The sequence below is a fragment of the Scaptodrosophila lebanonensis genome, unplaced genomic scaffold (assembly GCF_003285725.1).
Source record: "Scaptodrosophila lebanonensis strain 11010-0011.00,11010-0021.00 unplaced genomic scaffold, SlebRS2 tig00000122-arrow-arrow-pilon, whole genome shotgun sequence".
In the NCBI taxonomy this organism is placed as follows: Eukaryota; Metazoa; Arthropoda; class Insecta; order Diptera; family Drosophilidae; genus Scaptodrosophila; species Scaptodrosophila lebanonensis.
Window position 1 is genome coordinate 2,054,546 of NW_022060580.1, and position 21,349 is coordinate 2,075,894.

Consider the following 21,349-nt stretch of genomic DNA (forward strand, 5'->3'; position numbering starts at 1 on the left):
TGTGTGTCGGCGCAAAGTGCCAATGACCTGGCCTCATTGGAAGCTCTCGCTGTTCACGGTTTTGAGGCCAACATTTTCAAGCACTTTACTAGTAAGGCTGGGATTATTTTTAACATTCCCACGCATATGTCCAACGACTACATGATGGAACTCCTGTCTGCTGACATTCCCATAATGCAGGTGGAGAGAATTCTCAAAAAATCAAGGGACACAGGGGGCTTGGTCCCTACCTCCAGAGTAAAGATCTGGTTTAAGGGACAGCAGGTGCCAAAAGAAATTAAATTTCTATATACAAAGGTGGCGGTACAACCGTTCATCCACTTCAAACAATGCTTCCGTTGCTTACGTTTTGGTCATATGGCCAAGCCACGAAGTGGCGAAGGAGGTGCATCCCATTGCACCATATGCCAGGGTAGCTAGGCTTCCAGGCAGAGCTCTCGGGGAAACATCCAAGCTCAAGCCGTCCAAATACGGCAATCCATCTAGTCATAACTCGGCAGATACCGCTCACAGAGCGGAGGTGCTTGAAGTTGGGACCACCAAAGTGTCTTTAGCCCAAGAAAAGCTTAATATAGTGGAAAAGAAAATATCTAACCTCATAACGGACCCAAATAGCGGAGCGGGTCCATCTCTACAGTTCTGGGAGGAAATCAGGGATCTCATAAATGCTGCTAATGCGGAGCTGAATGCAAACCAAATTTGCATCGCCTCGGCCTTAACAAGCACAGCAACAATATGAGAATCCTCCAATTCAACATCCAAAGCCTGACTTTCAACAACAACAAACAAATTCTTCACATGTTCCTCCTAAACAACAACATAGACATCGCCATTCTGTCGGAAATCTGGGTAAAAGACAACTCAGAGTGAAGACGGATACGGTGGAGTAGGGATGTACATAAGAAGGGGAATCAAATTCAAAATCCTAAAGATTAAAAATGACATGGAATGTATGGGTATGCAGACCCTAAATCTAAAGAGAAATTTGTGCCTTTACGGTATCTATGCGGCGCCCTCATTATCAGTGTCTATCCTGAAAAAGGGGGCAAAAGAAATTTCCGAGTATGCGGCATCATTGAGCATTGCTTCACTAAAATGTGGGGATTTTAATGCCAAATCCACAACATGGGGCAGCTCCAGTAGCGACGGCAAAGGACATGGCTTAGAACGGGCGGCAGCTAACTCGGGCTTTGTATGTATGAACGACAGTTCCCCTACGTTTTCTCGTTGCCCAGGCCAAAGCTCGGTGCTGGATCTGACTTTCTGCAATACGAGTAATATGCAATATAGATGGCAGGCTCAAAGCTGCAAACTAACAAACAGCAACCATTTTCCAGTCTTAATAGACTTGGTCCAATTCCGCGCGAACACAAGTCACAAAAAGGTACTTCATAATAGGATTGCGAGAGTTTTCGCTAATAGTGACTTTTCAAACCTGGAATCACTCAATGGCAATGTTCGCCTTATCACAAAAACCAATAAAATTACGGTCTCAGGCAAAAACAAATATGTACCCAAGAGATGGTGGAACGAGGAAGTTGACAAGCTGTTTCGCCTTAGAAATGCCTGCAGGAAAAAGCAAAGCTGCAAAACCAAATTAGAAACTGTCGCAGAGCTAATTTCAGGCAGTATATTGACGAAATGACGACAGCTCCCACACCGTGGAATGGAACAAGACATTTAAAACTTTATAAAAGAATGAAAAGGACAGCAAACACCTGGTCAAAAGCAGAGGACGAGGAGTTCCTTATGATAGTAAAGAACACGCCAACCACAACATTCAGTTGTCCACGTATGGCGAGATCATTGGTCCAGGAAGGGGTCCCCATTTTGTTTAACTTTGAGGATTTTATGTCAGTGTTGAATGCGAGAAATCCAGATTCGGCATGTGGGCTCGATGGCATCTCGTATAGGATGCTGCAGGCATTACCGAACCCTAAGAAGACTCAGCTGTTTAATATGTTAAACGACATTTGGCTGGCTGGAGTCTTCCCAGAATCCTGGAGACAGATCAGGCTGGTGCCGGTACCAAAAAAGGGCTCAAACTCTGACCTCGTTTGTAATCACAGACCAATCTGCCTGCTTAGCGTTCTCTTAAAAACAGTAGAGGGTCTAATCAAAATGAAATTCGACGAACATATTGCCAGTAGCGACCTGCTACCGGAAAGATCATATGCTTTCAGGAAAGGAAGATCGACAGCTCTATGCATAAACGATCTAATTAACAAGATTCAATACCTTAAGACTGAGGGTTTCCAAGTTGTGGCAGCATGCCTAGATCTAAAAAAGGCTTTCGACTGTGTGGATATTGAAATCTTAGACCACCAGCTTCGTGCCGTGGAGTTTGATCCACACCAGGTAGGGTGGATAACTGATTTCCTTCGATGCAGATATCTGGTAAAGGGGTTGAGCAAAGCTGAAATAAATAGAGGAGTTTGCCAAGGTAGCTGCTTAAGTCCCACTCTTTTCAACATTTATACAGCTAAGTTGTACAACATAAACAATTCGAACTGTCTGCTTTTTCAATATGCAGATGATTTCTTTCTGATCTGTTTTCACAAGAAGTTTGATTTAGCCGTTTTAACGCTAAGTGAAAGAGTAGAAAAATTTGAAAGAGAATGCAGCAGGCTCAACTTATCTTTTAATCCAGCCAAATCCAAAGTCATTCACTTCAGCTCACGCAGAAGACAACTAAATTTGGTAAGCCAAGGTTTCCACATTAAGGAAGTAGCACAAATCAGCTACTTAGGCAGGAACATAACAGCAAATAACTCGGCCTGCACCCATATTAGTCAGGCTATCTCAGAGGCCAATAAATCATGTGCTTTCATCAGGCTCTTTAGAGGCTGTCAATACGGTGTCAGTCCTAGGCAAGGAATCTTGTTGCACAAAGCATTCGTCAGGAGCAAGCTGGAATACGCGTGCTCCTCTTCTAGCAACCTATCCAAGACAGCCCTAGCTAAGGTCAAAAGTCATACTAAAATCATCTACCACATGGCAGCAGAGATGCCACCGGATTTCAGGATTTTATTCCTCACAGCCAAAGAATTGGCAAAAGCATTTGCTTTCAATTTGCCAGTCTGCGATTTGCTGTCATCCACCAGCACAATAAACACTAGTTATGCAAGGGTTTACAGGAGGTTTGCCAACATACTAGACCACATTGAAGAGATTCCTCTAATACCTCTCAAATGCGCAAAAATGAAAGGAGACACGGATTTTTTGAAGGGCTCAGCAAGAAACAAGCAGTCCATGGATAAATCAACCATGCGCCTGATTTTTAATGAGAAAGCCTCCAGTCTGAGAAGCAGAGGCTTTAAGCTATATCGGATCGGTCACCTCCAGCCACTCAAGCTCTGCTTTTTTGCAGGAAGAATCAGGGTTTGTAGATAGTTTCTACACAAACAAAATCCTCTCGTCTCTCTCCTCAGAGCTTATTGCAATTGAAAAGGCGGTTGATCATGCCATCTGGTTGAGAATTTCCCATGTGGCAATTTTAACGGACAGCCGAGGCAGCGTGCAAATACTAATTAATCATTCTCATAACAATTCCTTAGCAAACAACATAAAAAAAAAAATTAATAACTGTTCCAGTGTTTTAGCTCTAGAGTTACATTTCATACCGGGACATGTGGGTATTCCCCAAAACACCGCGGTGGACACGGCAGCCAAAAGAGCAACAACAGACGGCACCTTCATGGTGCTAAAATGGAGCTTAAAGGATACCATGTACAGTCTAATACATGACGAATGGGAACTAGAGTACGCCAGATTCGTGGCAGAGAAAAACAGAGGATACTGCGCTCTTTTTCCGACCACGCTTGGAAAACCGTGGTTCCAAAATAAGAGCTGCAATTTTAACGCAAACAATATAAAACTAATTAACAGACTGCTTAGTGGATACACATTCGATAAAGTCACTCTTTCAAAAATGCATGTTATCGACGATAACAAATGTAACAGCTGCGGCGTTCCCGATAGCGCATCACACATCATATTTTAATGTCCAAAACATAATACAAATCGACAACGCGTCCCATCGCTAACCAAATATAACAATCTGCACTCTTTCTTTAAGCATGAGTCGGTTCAAGAATATAACTCAATAGTAAACTTCATAAATGACATAAAAGTCAAACTGTAATTTCAAACAACATCCTACATTTATCTAGTGTGGCAATTTCCACTTCACCAATAAGTGGGCGGCCAAATAATTCCACAATACCCAAGGGCATCGTGGTAACTAAAACCCAAAAAAAAAAAAATAAAAAAAAAGCCTATTAATTAAGTAAACGCCTGCATTCATTATTTATTGGAGGTATAACCATAATTGTTCATGCGGAAACCAAAAGAAATTTCCAATCCGTTGAATCGTTTTATCCACAGCCATATGCCCAGCTTTGTCGCGACACTTATTTAGAATGTGGAATCTTAGCTGCTTGGCCACAACCCAAAGATATTTTCCTTTGATTTTAATGCATAGTCGACCACGTTCGATGGCATAATCAGCATTCTCGGTTTCCTTCTTACCTTGCAAATCATTCACCACGCGTTGGATATCTTTATCCTGCAGCTGAATTGCGAATAGCCAGTCTGCTTCCTCAATGATCGTTTTAGAGATTTCCAAATCAGCCGTATCCATTTCGCAGGCGAGTTCATATGCTTAGCGCATCGACGTATTCCAATCGCGAACCAGCTCGGTGTACAACTTCGATATCGTAATCTTGGATGCGTAGCCACCAACGAGTCACTCTTCGAAGAAGCTCACGTTTCTGCATCGTAGTCCGCAACGCATTGCAATCGGTGATGACTTTACTTTTCTTGCCGTATATGTAATACTTGAATCTCTCTGCTAGGGCTTCAAGTTCATAGCTATGAAACTTTCGTTCATCATTGGTGGTAGATTGACTGAAATAAGCAATTGGTTTTAATTCAGTTTCTTCGTATGCAGCAATATTCCGGCAAGGCCACTGGAAATCGCATCTGTGTGAAGCTCATGATCCGCTTCGGGACGATATGATACTAAGATCGGTTTGGATACAAGTTTTTGCCTCAATTTTCGCGTTGAGCCTCTTTCCATTGAAATTCCTCATTTTTACGTAAAAGTATACGCAATGACTCTGAAATTATAGCATATCCAGGGTCAATCTTGAGAAAATATCGACTGAGACCAAGGAATCTTTGGATTTCGGTAACATTCGGCTGCGGAAAATTGGCGATGGCATTCGTTTTGACCCATCAGTTGTAATGAAAGCAGTAATCTTATGACTTTCAGGTGAAACTTCAATTTGGTAGTATCCACTGTTTAAATCGAGCGAGGAGAAGTACTTGAATCTACCGGCATCTTGCAAGCGTTCTTCGATATTAGGAACGGGGAAATTTTCCTTCGTGATTTATTTGTTTAGGTGTCGATAATCGACACAAAGACGATCACCTCCATTTTTCTTTTTAATCAGAAACACAGGGCTTGCATATTCTGATGTATATTTTTGATTATTTCTCGGCTCAGTTGTTCATCCACCATCTTGTTGACAACTTTTCGCTTCGGCTCTGGTATATGGCACGATACAATGCGATTATTCTCGACTTCAATGCTTGCTGTGACAATATTTTTTTTTTTTTCAATACCCTCAAGGCGAGTTGAGAATACATTAGCATTCGGCTTGAATAACGTTCACATCTTAATTTTTTCGTGCCGGTTGCTTAGGTTAGACAGCAGCTTTTTGAATTTATCTTTTCCTTCTAGCTTCTTGGTTTTAAAATTGAGATTGTCGATTTTAAAATCTGAAAAGATTTTCGAGTTGACAAGGACATCTTGGGCAATTAAGAGATCATGCTGTATAAAATCGTCCTCTACAATATAAATCTGAGCTTCAATGGTTTCCAGGCTTACGATCAGAGCTTCGATCAAAATACGGGTGCTACCATAAATACCTTTAATTTGCATACAGCATTTATGACGATTTTCGTTTATTCTTTTTGCAGCTGAGTTTTTGACAAGACTACATTGGCTGCCAGTATCGATGAAAGCAGTAAACGGAAGAGACTGGACAATGATAGACTTTGTAAATAAATGATCGTGATTCGTGGTGCTTATCTGGCACAGATTTACTTCAGGTAGCGCAACGTTTGCACTTTTAAGGTAACGGACATTTGTGCTCAATATAACCCAATTCACAGGTGATTTTGGAATTTTCGAACTAGCAGCGTTCTCAAATTTAGGTTTAGTTTCCTCTCGTTTAATTGTTGTTTCGTGTTTAGTATCATTTACCTTGCGTTATGCATGCGTAGTTTTATAGTTCCCCGGTAAGTCACGAATCGTGCTGCGTTTGCTGATCCTCACAACATATACAAGGTAAGCGCTTTATGTATACGTATGCGTATTGAATTCGTTGTATGATATGTGTCCAGGTGGCGTGTAAGTACACATATACTCGTGTTCGGCCGTTCTTTTTACCGTTATGGGGAAACAGCGCCGTGGAAGGAATTTCGTCAACCTTCGTATACAATAAACGCGGTCATTTATTTATCCGTTTGTTTTTTTTGCATTCACATTGACGTACTCGGAATTAATATTGATCGGGTTTATTGGTCTCTACATAAATCAACTTGTTGTTCATCCCACTTCTGAAACTAAGGATAGGCCGAATATTGAAAATACGGATGGCGGCGTTTAGATGACAACACAGTATTTACTATAGTTTATTTGAGTATTTAATGTAAACAGAGTAATGTATTTCATAATGTGAGTTAAAGTTATTAAACAAGAGCGTTGTACCGGTACCCAAGCGATATTCTAACCAACTAACTGACATCGATGCAGCACATCAGTTATCGCTTTGAGTATCGGCCACTGGATTCTATTCGCCGATGGCATCAGGCATCTTATTGGGTCGGTCCGTTAAATTGAATCGCTTACACAAATACTAAATCGGACAGAAATTTATAACACAAACTTTTCATTTGAAAGAGTGAATAAATATTAAAACCATAATAATTCAAGCCCCCACACAAATTTCGAAAAACCGAGTATGCAGTTTTTTCCGTTTTTTTATAGATTATAAAAACAAAATTTGAAGTTGGTTGGTGGAAGAATGCGGATTTTTCAAACAAACTTTGGAGCTCTACTCCACTCCCCTTGGAGCTCAAATTCACCTTCACCACAAAAGACAACTTGTCTCCAAATTTTAGCTTCCTAGTTCGTATCGTTTGGGCTGTGTTGCTTGTGTTTCAATTTTTCCACGGGACAACCCCTATATTTCATGCCCAGGAAAAATGGTGAAAAACCAAGTATGCAGTGTTTTCTGAATTCTTTCAAAGAATACAAAAACCAAGATTGAGGCCAATCGAATTAAAAATAGAGATTTTTCATGTAATGTTTGGAGCCCGTTTCCCCCATTGGCGCTCGAATTTTCCACAAATTTCAGATTCCTAGCTCTTACCGTTTGGGCTGTGCGTTGATTGCCAATCAGTCAGTCAGTCCGGACAAACTGTTTTATTATACTCTGTACATGAAAGGCAGAAGGAGGCGTGGCAGACCCTACAAAGTATATATATTCTTGATCAGCGTGACAAGACGAGTTGATATAGCCACGTCTGTCTGCCCGTCTATCTGTCCGTCCGTATGAACACCTGGATCTCAGAGACTATAACAGCTAGAGACACCAAATTTTGCACAAAGATGCCTTATGTGTGTACGCTGAGTAAGCTTGTTTTATTTTTTTGATTTTCCCCCACTTCCCCCTATGTGGGTTTTCCCGATTTCCCATTCGTATAATCGCCCAAATATCGGACATTATAAAAGCTAGGGACACCAAACTTTAGTCCCAGATGCCTTATGTCAATACGCAGAAAATTTGTATTTTTGAATTTACTTCCCCCTTTCCCTCGCAATTAGTGATTTTCCATAATTCCCGTGTTTCTTGGAATTTTTCATTGAAATTCAAAAATTACCCCAGTTAGTGATTATGAGTCTGTATGCTAAGTTTCATCATGATAGGCCGATTTTACAGGAAGTTATAAATATATATGAATGTATGACCAAACAGTGCCCGCAGCTGTTGTTACTGCTTTGCACAGGCACACGAGACATACACACACATACACGCATAATTATTCTACACATATGTACAGAGAGTATTTCAAAGTCGGGACACCCAACTTTAGCTTCTCTACTTGTTATTATACACTTCCGCTCAACTGAATAGTTTCAACGATTCTCAAAAGTTATATCTTGTGAAGCAAATCGTCGATCTTGATGATGTGGCGACGCGACGTAAACAGACATTCAATAAAATAGCTTGGCAACACATAACATACATATAAGTACACATAAGCCTATACACCCATTGTTTTAGCGTAGATAATATTGGCACCATAGTCTGTACGCGCACACGAATTACAGGTGCATTGACACTGGCGAGCCAACATAAGCAAGAATAAGACACATATTATTCTGCTACACCAGCATAAGACCAACAAGCACTGCACATATAAGTTTATGAGCCAAATTGAGCTGACACCAGCATACTTAAGCTTATAATACATGCTTGGGCATCATTATTGTGAAACCGCCAACACATAGAAATAGTAAATGTAAATAGTCATAAGCTAGTTTTAAGCATGGCTATATAAGCCATGAAACATTAAATGTAGATAGTCATAAGCTAGCTTTGAGCATGGCTATATAAGCCATGATTTGTAAGAATAAAATCAGTATGCAAATTACCAACGAACGGTCTGTTACTTTGGGTCAATGCGGGAACCGCTGATCTTTATCACGCCAACTCCCACGTTGAACTTCATGCTCCCAAGGATTGCCAGCCGGCATCCTTGGTCACTGCAAGCACTCACCATCCGGTTCAGGATTCTGGTGCAGCTCGCTATTAAGTACGAAAACTAAATCAAATGTCCTGCGTCGTTTCACTCAAGCACAACCAGGACAACCGGTGTTACTGGCACCTACTGGACCACAAGGGTCCACTGAAGCATCAGGGCGACAAGTGCCTTTCATTAAACGGACCACTGGGATCCCGCCCTGATCAACAGAGAGACAACAAACGTCCTTTAGCTTAACTCGTCAGGACCAGAATCGTCCTGCCGATTCGCACTAATTTTTTAGATCAATATAATTCAGTAACATAAAATCTAATAAAACAAGTAAAAAAGGGTTTTTTAATGACATTTTAATCATAAAAATATACTAATTACAAGTGAATTAGTATTTAATACTTCCACCTTTATTTTCTATAATTTCAAAGATTCGACGTTTTAAGGACTTATAACAATTTTCTAGGACTAATCGATATAGTAACCCAGGATTTCTTTATGGCGTCAACAAGGTTCTCAGTGTCGGTAAATTGTCTCCCGCCCTCGTATGCTTTTCGGGAAAACAATTCCCAAACGTTTTCGATAATGTTTAGGTCAGGTGAGTATAGCGGCCACTCAAGCATCTTAAAATTGTTGTCCTTGATCCACTGTTTTATGACTCTTGCGGTATAAACCTTTCGTTGTCTTGTTGATACAACCATGGAATCGATCCAAAAACATTTGAAAAATGTGGGAATGCCTTTTGTATCACATTTTTGTACCCATTGGCTTTGTTTTTTGTCGACAAGAACTGAAGCTCTCTTGTCCCATAGTACATAATTTCTCCACCCACCATTACGCCGCCGGAAAAAACTACATTCTGCCATTGCTTACGTGTGTCATTGAGAGGTGGTTTTCTTTTTGTTTTTAAACTCTTCAAATATGTGGCATTCCGAATAACGCATTTTATCGTTACTAAACTTGCACTAACACCGCAATCTTCCCTGTTTTTGGCCGCAGAACCTTGGTAATTAGAAGCAGTTCTAAGGAGTTCAGCTGGAGTTGTCGCATGCGGAGACCCTCCTTTCACATTTTCCCCGTAATTTATTTTATTGCGTACAAAATCACCAACAACATTTTCACTTCTTCCGAGTTTTAATGCAATTTGGCGCTGATTTAGGCCGGAATTGAGATAACCTTTTATTTGACCTTTTTTAAATTCAATCAATTGTTTTCCGCGACCCATTCTATAAAAAACAACGGTAAATACTTCTAATTTAAAATAGAAAAAAAGTTGGCACCATTTACTTCACGCGGTCAGTCGATCACAAAGTAAAAGTGAAGTAGTTGAACCTATTCTGATGAGACAAAAATTTGCGGCGTTTTTAGCATATATAAGACGAAAGCAAAATTCTGAACTACCGTTTGCAAAATCCCGTTACTTTTTTTATGCTTTATTAAATATAAACAAATAAAGGTTCACAACATAAAATTACGAAAAATCACGAAATTTAAGCAGCATTCTTTGAACCTATTCAGTTGAGCGGCAGTGTATATAGATTCTGTTCATTCTCAAATGGAACCAAAAACGGCATGCGCGCTTTGTCATATTGAAATTTACGATCACAAAGTGACGCATTTCCGATTTTGCAAAATAACGAACATGAACGTATGTATATAACAGTAATAAAAAATAAAAAATTAGCTTACCTCATCAGCTACACCTTGAGCGGCAATCTGCAGCTCCTCCAACTCCGTCTTGGGCACTTGTGGCCCGGATGTTTCTTCGGCAGGATCAGACGGCATTCTAAAAAATATACGAATACAGTTACTTTCAAATTTTGTGATGATGATCTTCAATTTCTTAATTTCACATAATCGAACTTTTAACAGAAAACAGGCTTGGTATCTTATCTACTCGAATGTAACATATATTAATACATATACATATATGTATGTATATAACACCTTTACTGTACATATATATCATGGCTTATAATATGGTAACCAACATTGAGGTTAATACAATTTTTATAAGCGCTTTATTCTCCAATCTAAATTAAACCAAAACACCATAGGTTCACAAATCGCTCCAAAAAAATAAAAAATATCGTACGGAACAACATTTCTTTTTGTGTTATTATGTTGTGAATCGGCTTGCAGATTGGGCCATAGTTCAAAATTCTTGGCAACACTATACAGACAATCGTTACAAAAAAAAAACATCCAACCAACACATCGTATACGGGTATATTAAAGAGGACGAAGCACAAGAAATTTAAAAACACTCAAGTCACAACGTAACAGCGTTCAATTATGGCATCGTTGTGCAAAATGTGGCGTCTCTAGCTCTTATAGTCTCTGAGATCCAGGTGTTCATACGGACGGATATACGCACAGGTATAGATCAACTCGTCTTGTTATGCTGATCAGGAATTTATATACTTTGTGGGGTCGGTAATGCCTCCTTCCGCCTCAAACCCAATTTACTCTTACACATTTCATGTACAGATAATAATACCCTGAATACACTCCCAAAAATTATTTAAAAAATGGGAACTTTAAATTAATTAAATAAAATTTTTTAATACATACATACATAAGTGGAAACATGTGTGTGAAGTACAGAATTATGTCAAAAACATCATCAACAACAATATTTATGGCTATAACTTTCTTTCTAATTGATCTATCATAATGAAACTTAATATACAAGCACATAATCTCCAACTGGATGTGACTACCAAATTTTAGTTCGAATTTCCAAGAGGGGGATTGAGGGTGCATCGGAAAAAAAATGAACAAACTTGCCCTTTCTCGGTCTTAGGAGAACCTACATAGGATAGGATTTATGCAACGAAGAAAGCCAAAGGTTTGACTGTGCGTCGGGGCACCCGACTTTAGTTTCAGCAATCATTTTTTGTGTTCTTATACGCTGTACCCAAAGGGTAAAAGGGTATATTAGTTTTGTGCGAATGTATGAAACAGACAAAAGGAGGCGTGGCAGACCCCACAAAGTATATATTCTTGATCTATATCTCGGACGAAAACTATCTAATACCGCATCGAACTCTTCAGTGACCAGTGCTGCTAATAAACAAAGCAAGACAAGTAAAATAGCTAAAGTCGGGTCTCCCGACTTTGAAATGCTCTGTACATATGTTTAGAATAATTAAAGAAATTAAAAAAATAAGACAATTAAAATAAAAAATTTGATCGATTTTACCTCTTTTGGCATTCGAACTCTCGTAAAGGGTGTATAATTGCACATATACAAAGCAATTGCGTCTATGTGAGTGTACGTATGTAAATATATATATATATTTGCGAATATACGAATTCGTGTCTGTGTAAGCATGTTCGCAGTCAACCAAAGCACCAGCATCAACAACAGCCGCGGGCAGCGCTGCAGCAGCATATATATTTATGGCTATAACATCTTGTTATAGCCACCGGTCTATCATGATGAAACTTGGCACACGGACACATAATTGCTAACTGGAGGTATTTGCAAAATTTTAGTTCGAAATTCCAAGAATTACGGGAGTTAGAAAAAATCGCGATTTGCTCGGGAGATGGAGAGGGAGGGAAATTCCAAAATACACATTTTCTGCGTATTCACATAAGGCATCTGGGACTAAAATTTGGTGTCCGTAGGTCTTATAGTCTCCGAGATATAGGCGAATGTACGAATGGAAAATCGGGAAAACCCACATAGGGTGGGAAATAAAAAAAATAAAACAAACTTGCATAGCGTACACACATAACGCATCTTTGTGCAAAGTTTGGTGTCTCTACCTCTTATAGTCTCTGAGATCCATACGGACAGACGGACAGACAGGACTAGATCGACTCGTATCGTCATGCTGATCAAGAATATATATACTTTGTGGGGTCTGCCACGCCTCCTTCTGCCTGTTACATTTTCAGCTCCCGCAAAGCTAATATACTCTTGTACATTTTATGTACAGAGTATAATAATAATAAAAAAACATAATACAAAATTTAGAACGCCAATACATACAAGCATTTTTTCAACACATTTTGTTTAACATTTGCTGATAAATTCCTTTTATAAAAACTGTAAGCATTATTCTGCTCATTTGAGACGCAACAAATTCCCAATTCCTTTTCAATAATTTCCAATTCCTTTTCAATATTTTCCAATTCCTTTTCAATAATTTCCAATTCCTTTTCAATAATATTGTTATTTTGTTCAACACATTTTTTTTGACAGTTTTTAGTAAATGGCAAATCAGAATAATCTAATTAGACCCCCAGTACTGAACACAAGTTCGACAGCGACTAGAAACGGAAACATGGACGAAACGACTCAACAGTTGATAAGGAGTTAGATAGGAGAAGTGTTAAATCAGCAATTGCCCGTGCTTTTGGAAAGTCTAAATCCTATGCCAGTAGATTTCGCGTGCACCAAGACACAAACCATAAATCCGAACTTCCAAAGAGACTTTGAAGTTTTAGACAGAGTACCAGATATCGCTAAGTATATAAAAAAAATTTCTGGCGATCCAGTAGGATTTAATTCTTGGAGAAAAGGCGCAGAAAGAGTTCTAGAAATATACTCCGAGGACGCTAGGAAAGGCACCCCTAAAAATTTTGCTACTTTACACACAATTCGTGTCAAGATTACAGGGTATGCATACGAAGTTCTGTATTCGTACAATGTGCCCTTGAATTGGGATTCCATATCGAGATGCCTCTCTCTACACTTCGCGGATAAACGCGATATCAGTACATTAGAATATCAAATGACGACATTGGTGCTCACCAAAATGTGGAAGACTTCTACCAAGTTGTCTACAAGTACTTGTCACTGATATTGAACAAAATCGGCTCTATGAATCTGGGAACGGAAGCAGAGATAGTCATGACCAAGTCATACAGGGACAAAGCATTAGATACATTCATAAGGGGTTTAGGAGGAGACCTACCTCGGTTACTTGGAATCAAAGAACCTGACGACCTCCCATCGGCATTACTTGTGTCTACAATTAGAAAACCAAAAATATCGAACGGCCTACGCTAATAATAACAGTCAAAATTCAAACTTCAGGATTCCCGAACAAAAACCGGTACCAGCACCACGCACAACACTACTAAACTATAACCTTAACTACCGACAACCTCCTCCAGTTCCACCGCGAAGAACGCTACCACCGACTATACCACAATACCCGACTAATATGAATCTGAACAATAATTATTCAGGTTTTGGACAACCAACCCACTCAATCTCACACAACCAAACTTTGCACGTTTCGAGCACAATATGTCTGACGCTCCGTGGTTAAATTTCCAACATCAAAAACCGCAACAGACCGCTCCATCTCGTCCAATGGGTGCCAAGCCACAACCAAGGCCAGATCCTACGGTTGTTGACCAAACATCAGATCAAGAATGGTCAATTATATGAATAGACCACAGTTTGAAGTATGCAAAAGACCTCCTATTTCCATGACTCAAGTAGACAAAAAACAAGTAGAGAAGCTAAAGTCGGGTATCCCGACTTTGAAATGCTCTGTACATATGTGTAGAATAATTATGCGTGTATGTGTGTATTTGTGTGTGTCTGTGTATGTCTCGTGTGCCTGAGCAAAGCAGTAACAACAACAACAGCTGCGGGCACTACTTGGTCTTATGTACTATGGCTATAACTTCCTGTTAAATCGGCATATCATGATGAAACTTGGCATTTCGACCTATAATAACTAAATGGAGGTATTTGCCAAGTTTGAGTTCGAAATTCCAAGAATTAGGGGAGTTACGATTTGCGTGGGAGAGGGGGGAGAGAGGGAAATTCCAAAGTACACATTTTCTGCGTATTCACATAAGGCATCTGGGATTAAAAGTTGGTGTCCCTAGGTCTCATAATCTCCGAGATATAGGCGATAATACGAATGGGAAATCGGGAAAACGCCCATAGACGGGAAGTGGGGGGGGGGGGGGGGAATCAAAAAAATAAAACAACAAAAAACATAACGCATCTTTGTACAAAGTTTGAAATCTCTACCTCTAATAGTCTCTGAAATCCAGGTGTTCATACGGACGGACGGTCGATTAGTCTCGCCATGCTGATGAAGAATATATATAGTATGTACAGAGTATAAAATCAACAAAAATAACACCGTAATCATGCCTCAAGCACTGTTTACACCAGATGTAGCTCCCTCTGACTTTTTTCTACACTTCCACAACTGAACAGACCAAAATATGGAATTGATGAGATAAGGCCATAATCGAAGAACGATCTGATGGCCATACCGAAATGCTTCGAGGATTGCGGTTATGCTCTGGTATAAGTGCATAATATCTGAGGAGGATTACTTTGAAAGCGACGAAGTGTACATTTGTGAATAAGTGAATATTTTCCATAAAAATTTGAATAGACTATGTATGTTGGTGACTTTAAAGCCCGGAACTCTCTGTGGGGTTCCACTATCAGGGACGCTAAGGGCTGTGATGAGACTCTGCCGCGGGTATGCATCCCGAAAATGTGCTGAAAATTTGTTTGTTGTGCACTCCAAAGTGTCGTTACATAAACGCTGCCGTGCGATTGCAAAATAAAATATATCTTTATTTCAATTCAGACAATGTGAACTTGGTGTTTTATTTCAAATAAAAAAGACCGCTGTCGCTCCAGTGCGAACTCTCCTCCGCTGCCGTAAAACTAAATCTACCCTACAACTCCTGGCCACGCTTCTTACTTACACTACTACAGAATTCAACTTACAAGTATATACTTAACTTACTAACTGAACTTATAACTACCCTTGTCTCGCTCGTAACGACGCCCTGCCTGTCGCAGCAGCCTGCCTGGGCGTCGTTACACGTCCGCCTCCTTAGTGCTGGGATTGCCAGGTGCTGTAGGGGACCTTCGGGATCCTCCCCTCGCACGCCGTTCGCCACAAGAAACGCGCCTCCGCTTCCGTGAGCAGCGCCCAGCCGATGGGACCCGTGGGCTTATGGGCTTTCTAAGGCCACCATCGGCTCCTCGATTGCCACGCCACCGGGACCCTTGTCCCAAACCAAATATACCGACCAGGGGAGCCGCAGCGGCGCTACTTTCAATGGTCGAGCGTTTTCCCGAGCCCACAGCTTCTGCAGGCACAGTTCGAAATTCAGCTGCACCTCCATTCGCTGCCTTTCTAGCTGCTCCTCCCTACGACGCTCAGCATTCTGCTGTGGGTCCCGCTGCTGCTGCTGCGCCTGCTGCCGTTTCGCACGCTGTCGGCACCCTCCGTGGCATCCTCGGCGTCTGGGACGGTGCCGGTGCACCTTTCGCCCGAATGCGACTGTTCCTCGATGACAATCGTAGGCGATTTGCGCCTTGCGCATCTTGCTCTGCCACCTTCCATGTTTTGCAGCCCGTCGACGCTACCTATGCCTAAAGAGCCAGCTGCTGGCGCTGCCATCTCGTAGCTCGTTATCGATGACAGTCCGTCGCTCTGGCAACTCGTTATATCCTACACGCGTGTTTACATTTCAATTCCGGTGAGTGGAATATTCCTGGTAATTTCAGGACATCGTGCCTATCTCGCGCTGAATATGACTGGCTATTTCACCTAGCAGCAGCCTGAATGGACCACCTGCAGTACGCTTTGGTTGCTTTGGCCATTTGGAAGTCGGTGTGCATCTCAAGCTGTGTCGGCTGTGACCCGTGCAGCGGGTCTCTCATCGGTGCCGTTGAGGTATTATTTGGTGTGATTATATCTGCCGGCACACATGGGTATTAATTTCAGCTAGGGAGGCCCTCTTTGTCAACAACGACGTACGACCGCCCGGGCTGTGCTGGCTGCCATGGTTGCCGCTGCAGACAGTGTTGCTTCCGCTGTTGTCACCACCGGTAGTTATTGCTGCTGGCATCGCCACTACTGCCTTTATCGAAGTTGCCGCAGCCGCTGCTGCACTGGTGCCGCTGTTGTTGACGCCGCCACCGCTGCTGTCGTTTACGTTTCTGCGGCTGCTTCTGTCAACGCTGTTGCTGCTGGTTTGCTGTTGCTGCTGGCGCGTCACCATCCTCTGTTTTCCACTGCTACCGCTGCTGGGGCTACTGTCGTGACTGCTGTTGCGGCTGCTAACGCGTCGTCGTTTCGTCGCTGCTGCTGTATTCGTCGGCGTCGCTGCCGTTTGCATTTAGCGCCTTCAAATTACGCATATGTTCTGTTCTACCTCTGCCGCCCGTTGCCGGTCACAAGCGCACTAATTCGCTAAACTCATTTTTCCACAGTACACACACCCAGCTCGATTGTATCATCTGCTGCTGTAATCTTTTATATATTTGTCTGTCTTTGTCCCTGCTCGAGCGCCACTTGTGATGAGAATCTGCCGCGGGTAAAAATCGATTATAATAAGCTGCCATCTTTGGCTGATTGCGCGGCACAACTGAATAGGCGCTATCAGTATTTATGTGCAGAAGAAGCAACTAAGAGCCAAGGCAAGCCAAAGCCAGAATTAGGCAAGGGCCAAGCCCAATCGGCATTCTCTTGTGCAAAAACTGAAACAAGATCTGCGCGCAAGTGCAACTACTGCAACTCAGCAGACCACGACATAGCTGATTGTCAACCTTTCGCAGCAATTCGTGTTGCAGAGCGTTTAACTTTCATCAAAGCGCAAAAGTTGTGTATAAATTGCATAAATCCTTGCTACAGCACTTGTAAAAGTTAAGGACAGAACTGGCCAGTTTCAGGTTGCTAGGGCATTGTTGGACTCTGGATCCCAAGACAACTTCATGTCGGAGTCGCTGGCTCAACGCTTACGCCTACGCCGAGAAAATGGTGCGCTAAATATTTTAACAGTTGGCCAGTCGAACACTTCGGTTCGGCATAGAGTCAACACTTGTGTTCAGTCACGCACCACGGCATACAGTTTCGTGGCAGATTTTTGGGTACTGAGTTCAATATCTGCTTGTCAGCCAGCGATGCCGTGCGTCTCGACCAGTGGCAGGTACCACCAAATGTCGAACTGGCTGATCCTGAGTTTTTCAGACCAGCTAAAATAGACCTGCTGCTGGGAGCCGAAAAATATTTTGAGCTTCTGTGCACTGGCCAAATAAAACTCGGTCCCACACTTCCAATTGTACAAAAGACGCTTTTAGGTTGGATTGTGTCTGGAAAATGCACCCAAAGGGCACCTTCTGCGTCAGCAATATGTAATATTGCCCTCCAAGAAAATGAATGTTCTGTCGATTGGCTGGTTGAACGTTTTTGGGATTTAGAGAAAGTCCCAGAGAAATCGAAGGTTGGCTTTTACTCAGCTGAACAGTTAGCCTGTGAGCAAAGCTTCGTTCAAACAGTCCGCAGGCTACCTTCTGGCCGTTTCGAAGTAAAACTTCCCTTCAAACGAAACCCTAATTTGCTTGGACATTCCTTTGAGACAGCAAAAAGGCGTAAGTTCGTAAGAAAGAATATTTGAATCTCGATCACATGCCAAAGCTTTATGGTACTCCTCGAGAACCACACTGCTATATTCCTCATCAGTGCGTTCTGAGGCCTGAAAGTAGCACCACTAAGCTGCGCGTAGTTTTCGACTCATCTAGCAATACCTCTTCGCTAGTGTCGCTGAACGATACGTTAATGGTAGGTGCTACAATTCAGAGGGACTTATATGCCACTCTAATTAGTTTTCGGCTACATAGATACGCAGTAAGTGTCAACATTTTAAAAATGTACCGGCAAGTAGAAGTGGCTGAATCAGATCGCAACTTTCAGCTGGTTCTCTGGCGACAGAATACCTCTGAAGATCTGAAAACGTACCGTTTGAACACGATCACTTATGGAACTGCTTCGGCGCCGTTTCAGGCGATTCGATGCCTTTTCGAACTGAGTGATCGGTGCAGCAGCTCGCACCCAATTGGAGCTCACGTCATTAAAAACGACTTTTACGTCGATGACATGCTCACAGGAGCTGACACTTTGGCAGACCTAAAAGTCATCTGCAAACACATGTCAGAAATATTGGAATCTGGTGGTTTCCAGTTAGCCAAATGGGCATCAAGTCACGCTGACTTCTTTGTGGCGACGAAGGGCCGTTGCCGTTCGATATGTCGGAATCGGTAAAGGCATTAGGTATGAGATGGAAGCCACAACGTGATACTTTTTATCAAGTCAAATCTGCTTAAGGTCGACCAAATTATTATACCGAGATATGTAGGTCTCGCCGGAAGTCGAACTATCCAAATACATGGTTTCGCAGATGCATCCAGCCACGCTTATGGCTGCTGCATCTACATTCGGACTGACAACGGCAACAATGTGGTCTCTGTTTTGTTGACTTCAAAGTCTCGCGTTGCTCCTCTAAAAACAGTGACAATTCCACGCCTTGAATTGTGCGCTGCGCACTTGCTTGCTAAGCTGTGGGTTCAAGTGTCGCCCTTGTTGTCCCAATTTGAAATAGAGAGCATTAATTTTTGGTCAGACTCGCAAGTTACATTGTACTGGCTTAAACGAGATCCATCTTCGCCGTCGAGATTTGTCGCCAATAGGGTTGCAGATAAACAAATAAATACAAGTCGAACAGTTTGGCGCCATGTACCGACCGAATGGAACCCCGCCGATTTAGTGTCCAGAGGCACTAATGTTGACGAGTTGGTATCGTCCATTTGGTTTAACGGCCCCGAATTTTTATTGAAACCTACGGACCATTGGCCAAACTTACATCAGTTTGAGTTGGCACCAGATTTAAAGTCGTCTGAGGACAAAAAAAGTGTGTCGGCATACACTGTCAATGAGACATGTTTAAGCCCAATTGAGTCCTTAATTGAGAGGTGCTCCGATTTCAGAAAGCTGGTTCGTATAGTGGCATACGTGAATCGGTTCTGTCTCAAATGCAAAAGCAGAGGCTTGCTTACTGCGAGTGAGCTAAAATTGGCTTTCCTTAAACTGATAGAAACGGTTCAATCATTAGAATCGCGCCAGGAGGTTGAAAATTTAAAGGCGTCCAAATTGCTTCAACCAAAATATCAGCGTCTGAATCCGTTCTTGCACCAGTATGAGCAAAACGGAGGTAACTTGCAACTTGTGCGAGTATAATGCCATCATCATACCATCATCATGCAGGTGCCAAAGTCATGGTTGCCTTTCTTAGGCAACAAATATGGCTTATCAATGCTCGAGAAGCATGCACAAGGGCAGTAAAAAACTGCGTGCATTGCTTCCGCTACAAACCAAAGTTGCTGAGTCAAATAATGGACAACTTGCGAGCCGATCGCGTGAATCCTGCTCACGCATTCGCGGTTTGTGGCGTAGATTATTTTGGTCCTTTCCACGTCAGTCTCAGAATTTGTGGAAGAGGCCCTTTAAAATCCTATGTCGCAGTATGTATTTGTGTGTTTTACATCAAAGGCAGTCCACCTCGAACCTGTTGAAGACCTGTCAACTGATTGCTTTTTAAATTATTTCAAAAGGTTCATCGGCAGACGGGGTCTTTAGGAGCGCGTATACAGCGACAACGCGACAAATTTCGTGGGAGCAAGTAACGCTCTGAAGGACCTTTAGGCACCATTCGGAGACCAGAAGGACAGGATGGTGTCGTACGCCGTACAGCGAGAGATCGACTGTGTGTTCATTCCGCCGCGAGCACCACACTTCGGAGGACTGTGGGAAACAGCAGTGAAGGCCGCCAAGAATCGCCTTCTAAGAGGAGTCGGCAACGCCCATCTGACGCAGGCAGAGCTGAATACCCACCTGGTCGAGGTAGAGGCGCTACTCAACTCCAGGCCTATCGCCCCCCTCAGCAGCGGTCCAAGCGACGGCGAGGCCCTCACTCCAGGCCACCTGCAAATGGGTCGGCCTCTACATTCGCTGCCGCACGAATCCGAGCCAGGAAGGGCTGGCAGCAGGACCAGCTCCGGGTTGTTGAAACGGTGGCAGCAACTTTCGGCGCTCAAGCTGAAGTTTTGGCGCAGCTGGTGCAGGAACTACGTCCTCAGTCTGCAGCAGCGAACTCGGTGGGCCAAAGGAGGGCCCAACGTGGAAGTCGGCACCCTCGTTCTCATCCACAAGGACAATCTTCCATCTCAAAAGTGGCTGACAGGGCGCGTGGTTCGCACAACCGTCGGGCAAGACGGTAATGCGCGTGTGGCAGAAGTACACACAGCAGCGGGAGTTGTGAAATGGCCAATGCATAAGCTGGCCGTATTACCAATAAGTTAAAGCCTATCGCTTTAACGGGGCCGGAATGTTGAAGCAGGAGTTAGTCATAAGATTGAATTGTTAGCTTGTAATTAGACTTATTGTAAACTTAATTTGTAAACCAATGAATTTTTAGCAGTGTAGTGAAGGAACTATGTATAAGCTTAGGTTAACATTGTATCGTTAAGGCGCGCTGTTAGAATGTAAGAAAAGCTCGCATTGTTCTAAGCCTAAACATAATTTGAAAACAACTCTGACAAGTAAAATAGCATTGAAGCACGACCCACAAACTTCTTTCGCTTAAATAAATTTCATTCGTTTTCTCCAGCAACCCAACTGTTCTTATTACTTATTCATATAAGGCACCTGGGGCTTAAAGTTGATGAAGTTGT

At 42.3% G+C, this 21,349-nt stretch overlaps 1 protein-coding gene across 2 annotated transcripts in view; it reads right to left on the bottom strand.

Annotated features, from left to right (window-relative positions):
* Positions 1-21,349, bottom strand: part of LOC115628654 (synaptosomal-associated protein 25) — a 183,891-nt gene that overhangs the window by 156,590 nt on the left and 5,952 nt on the right. For both annotated transcript variants that reach the window (XM_030524822.1, XM_030524821.1), the window contains exon 2: positions 10,519-10,615. In XM_030524822.1, the coding sequence (XP_030380682.1) occupies positions 10,519-10,614 (96 nt within the window). In that variant the 5' untranslated portion in view covers position 10,615. The remainder of the gene's footprint in view (positions 1-10,518; positions 10,616-21,349) is intronic.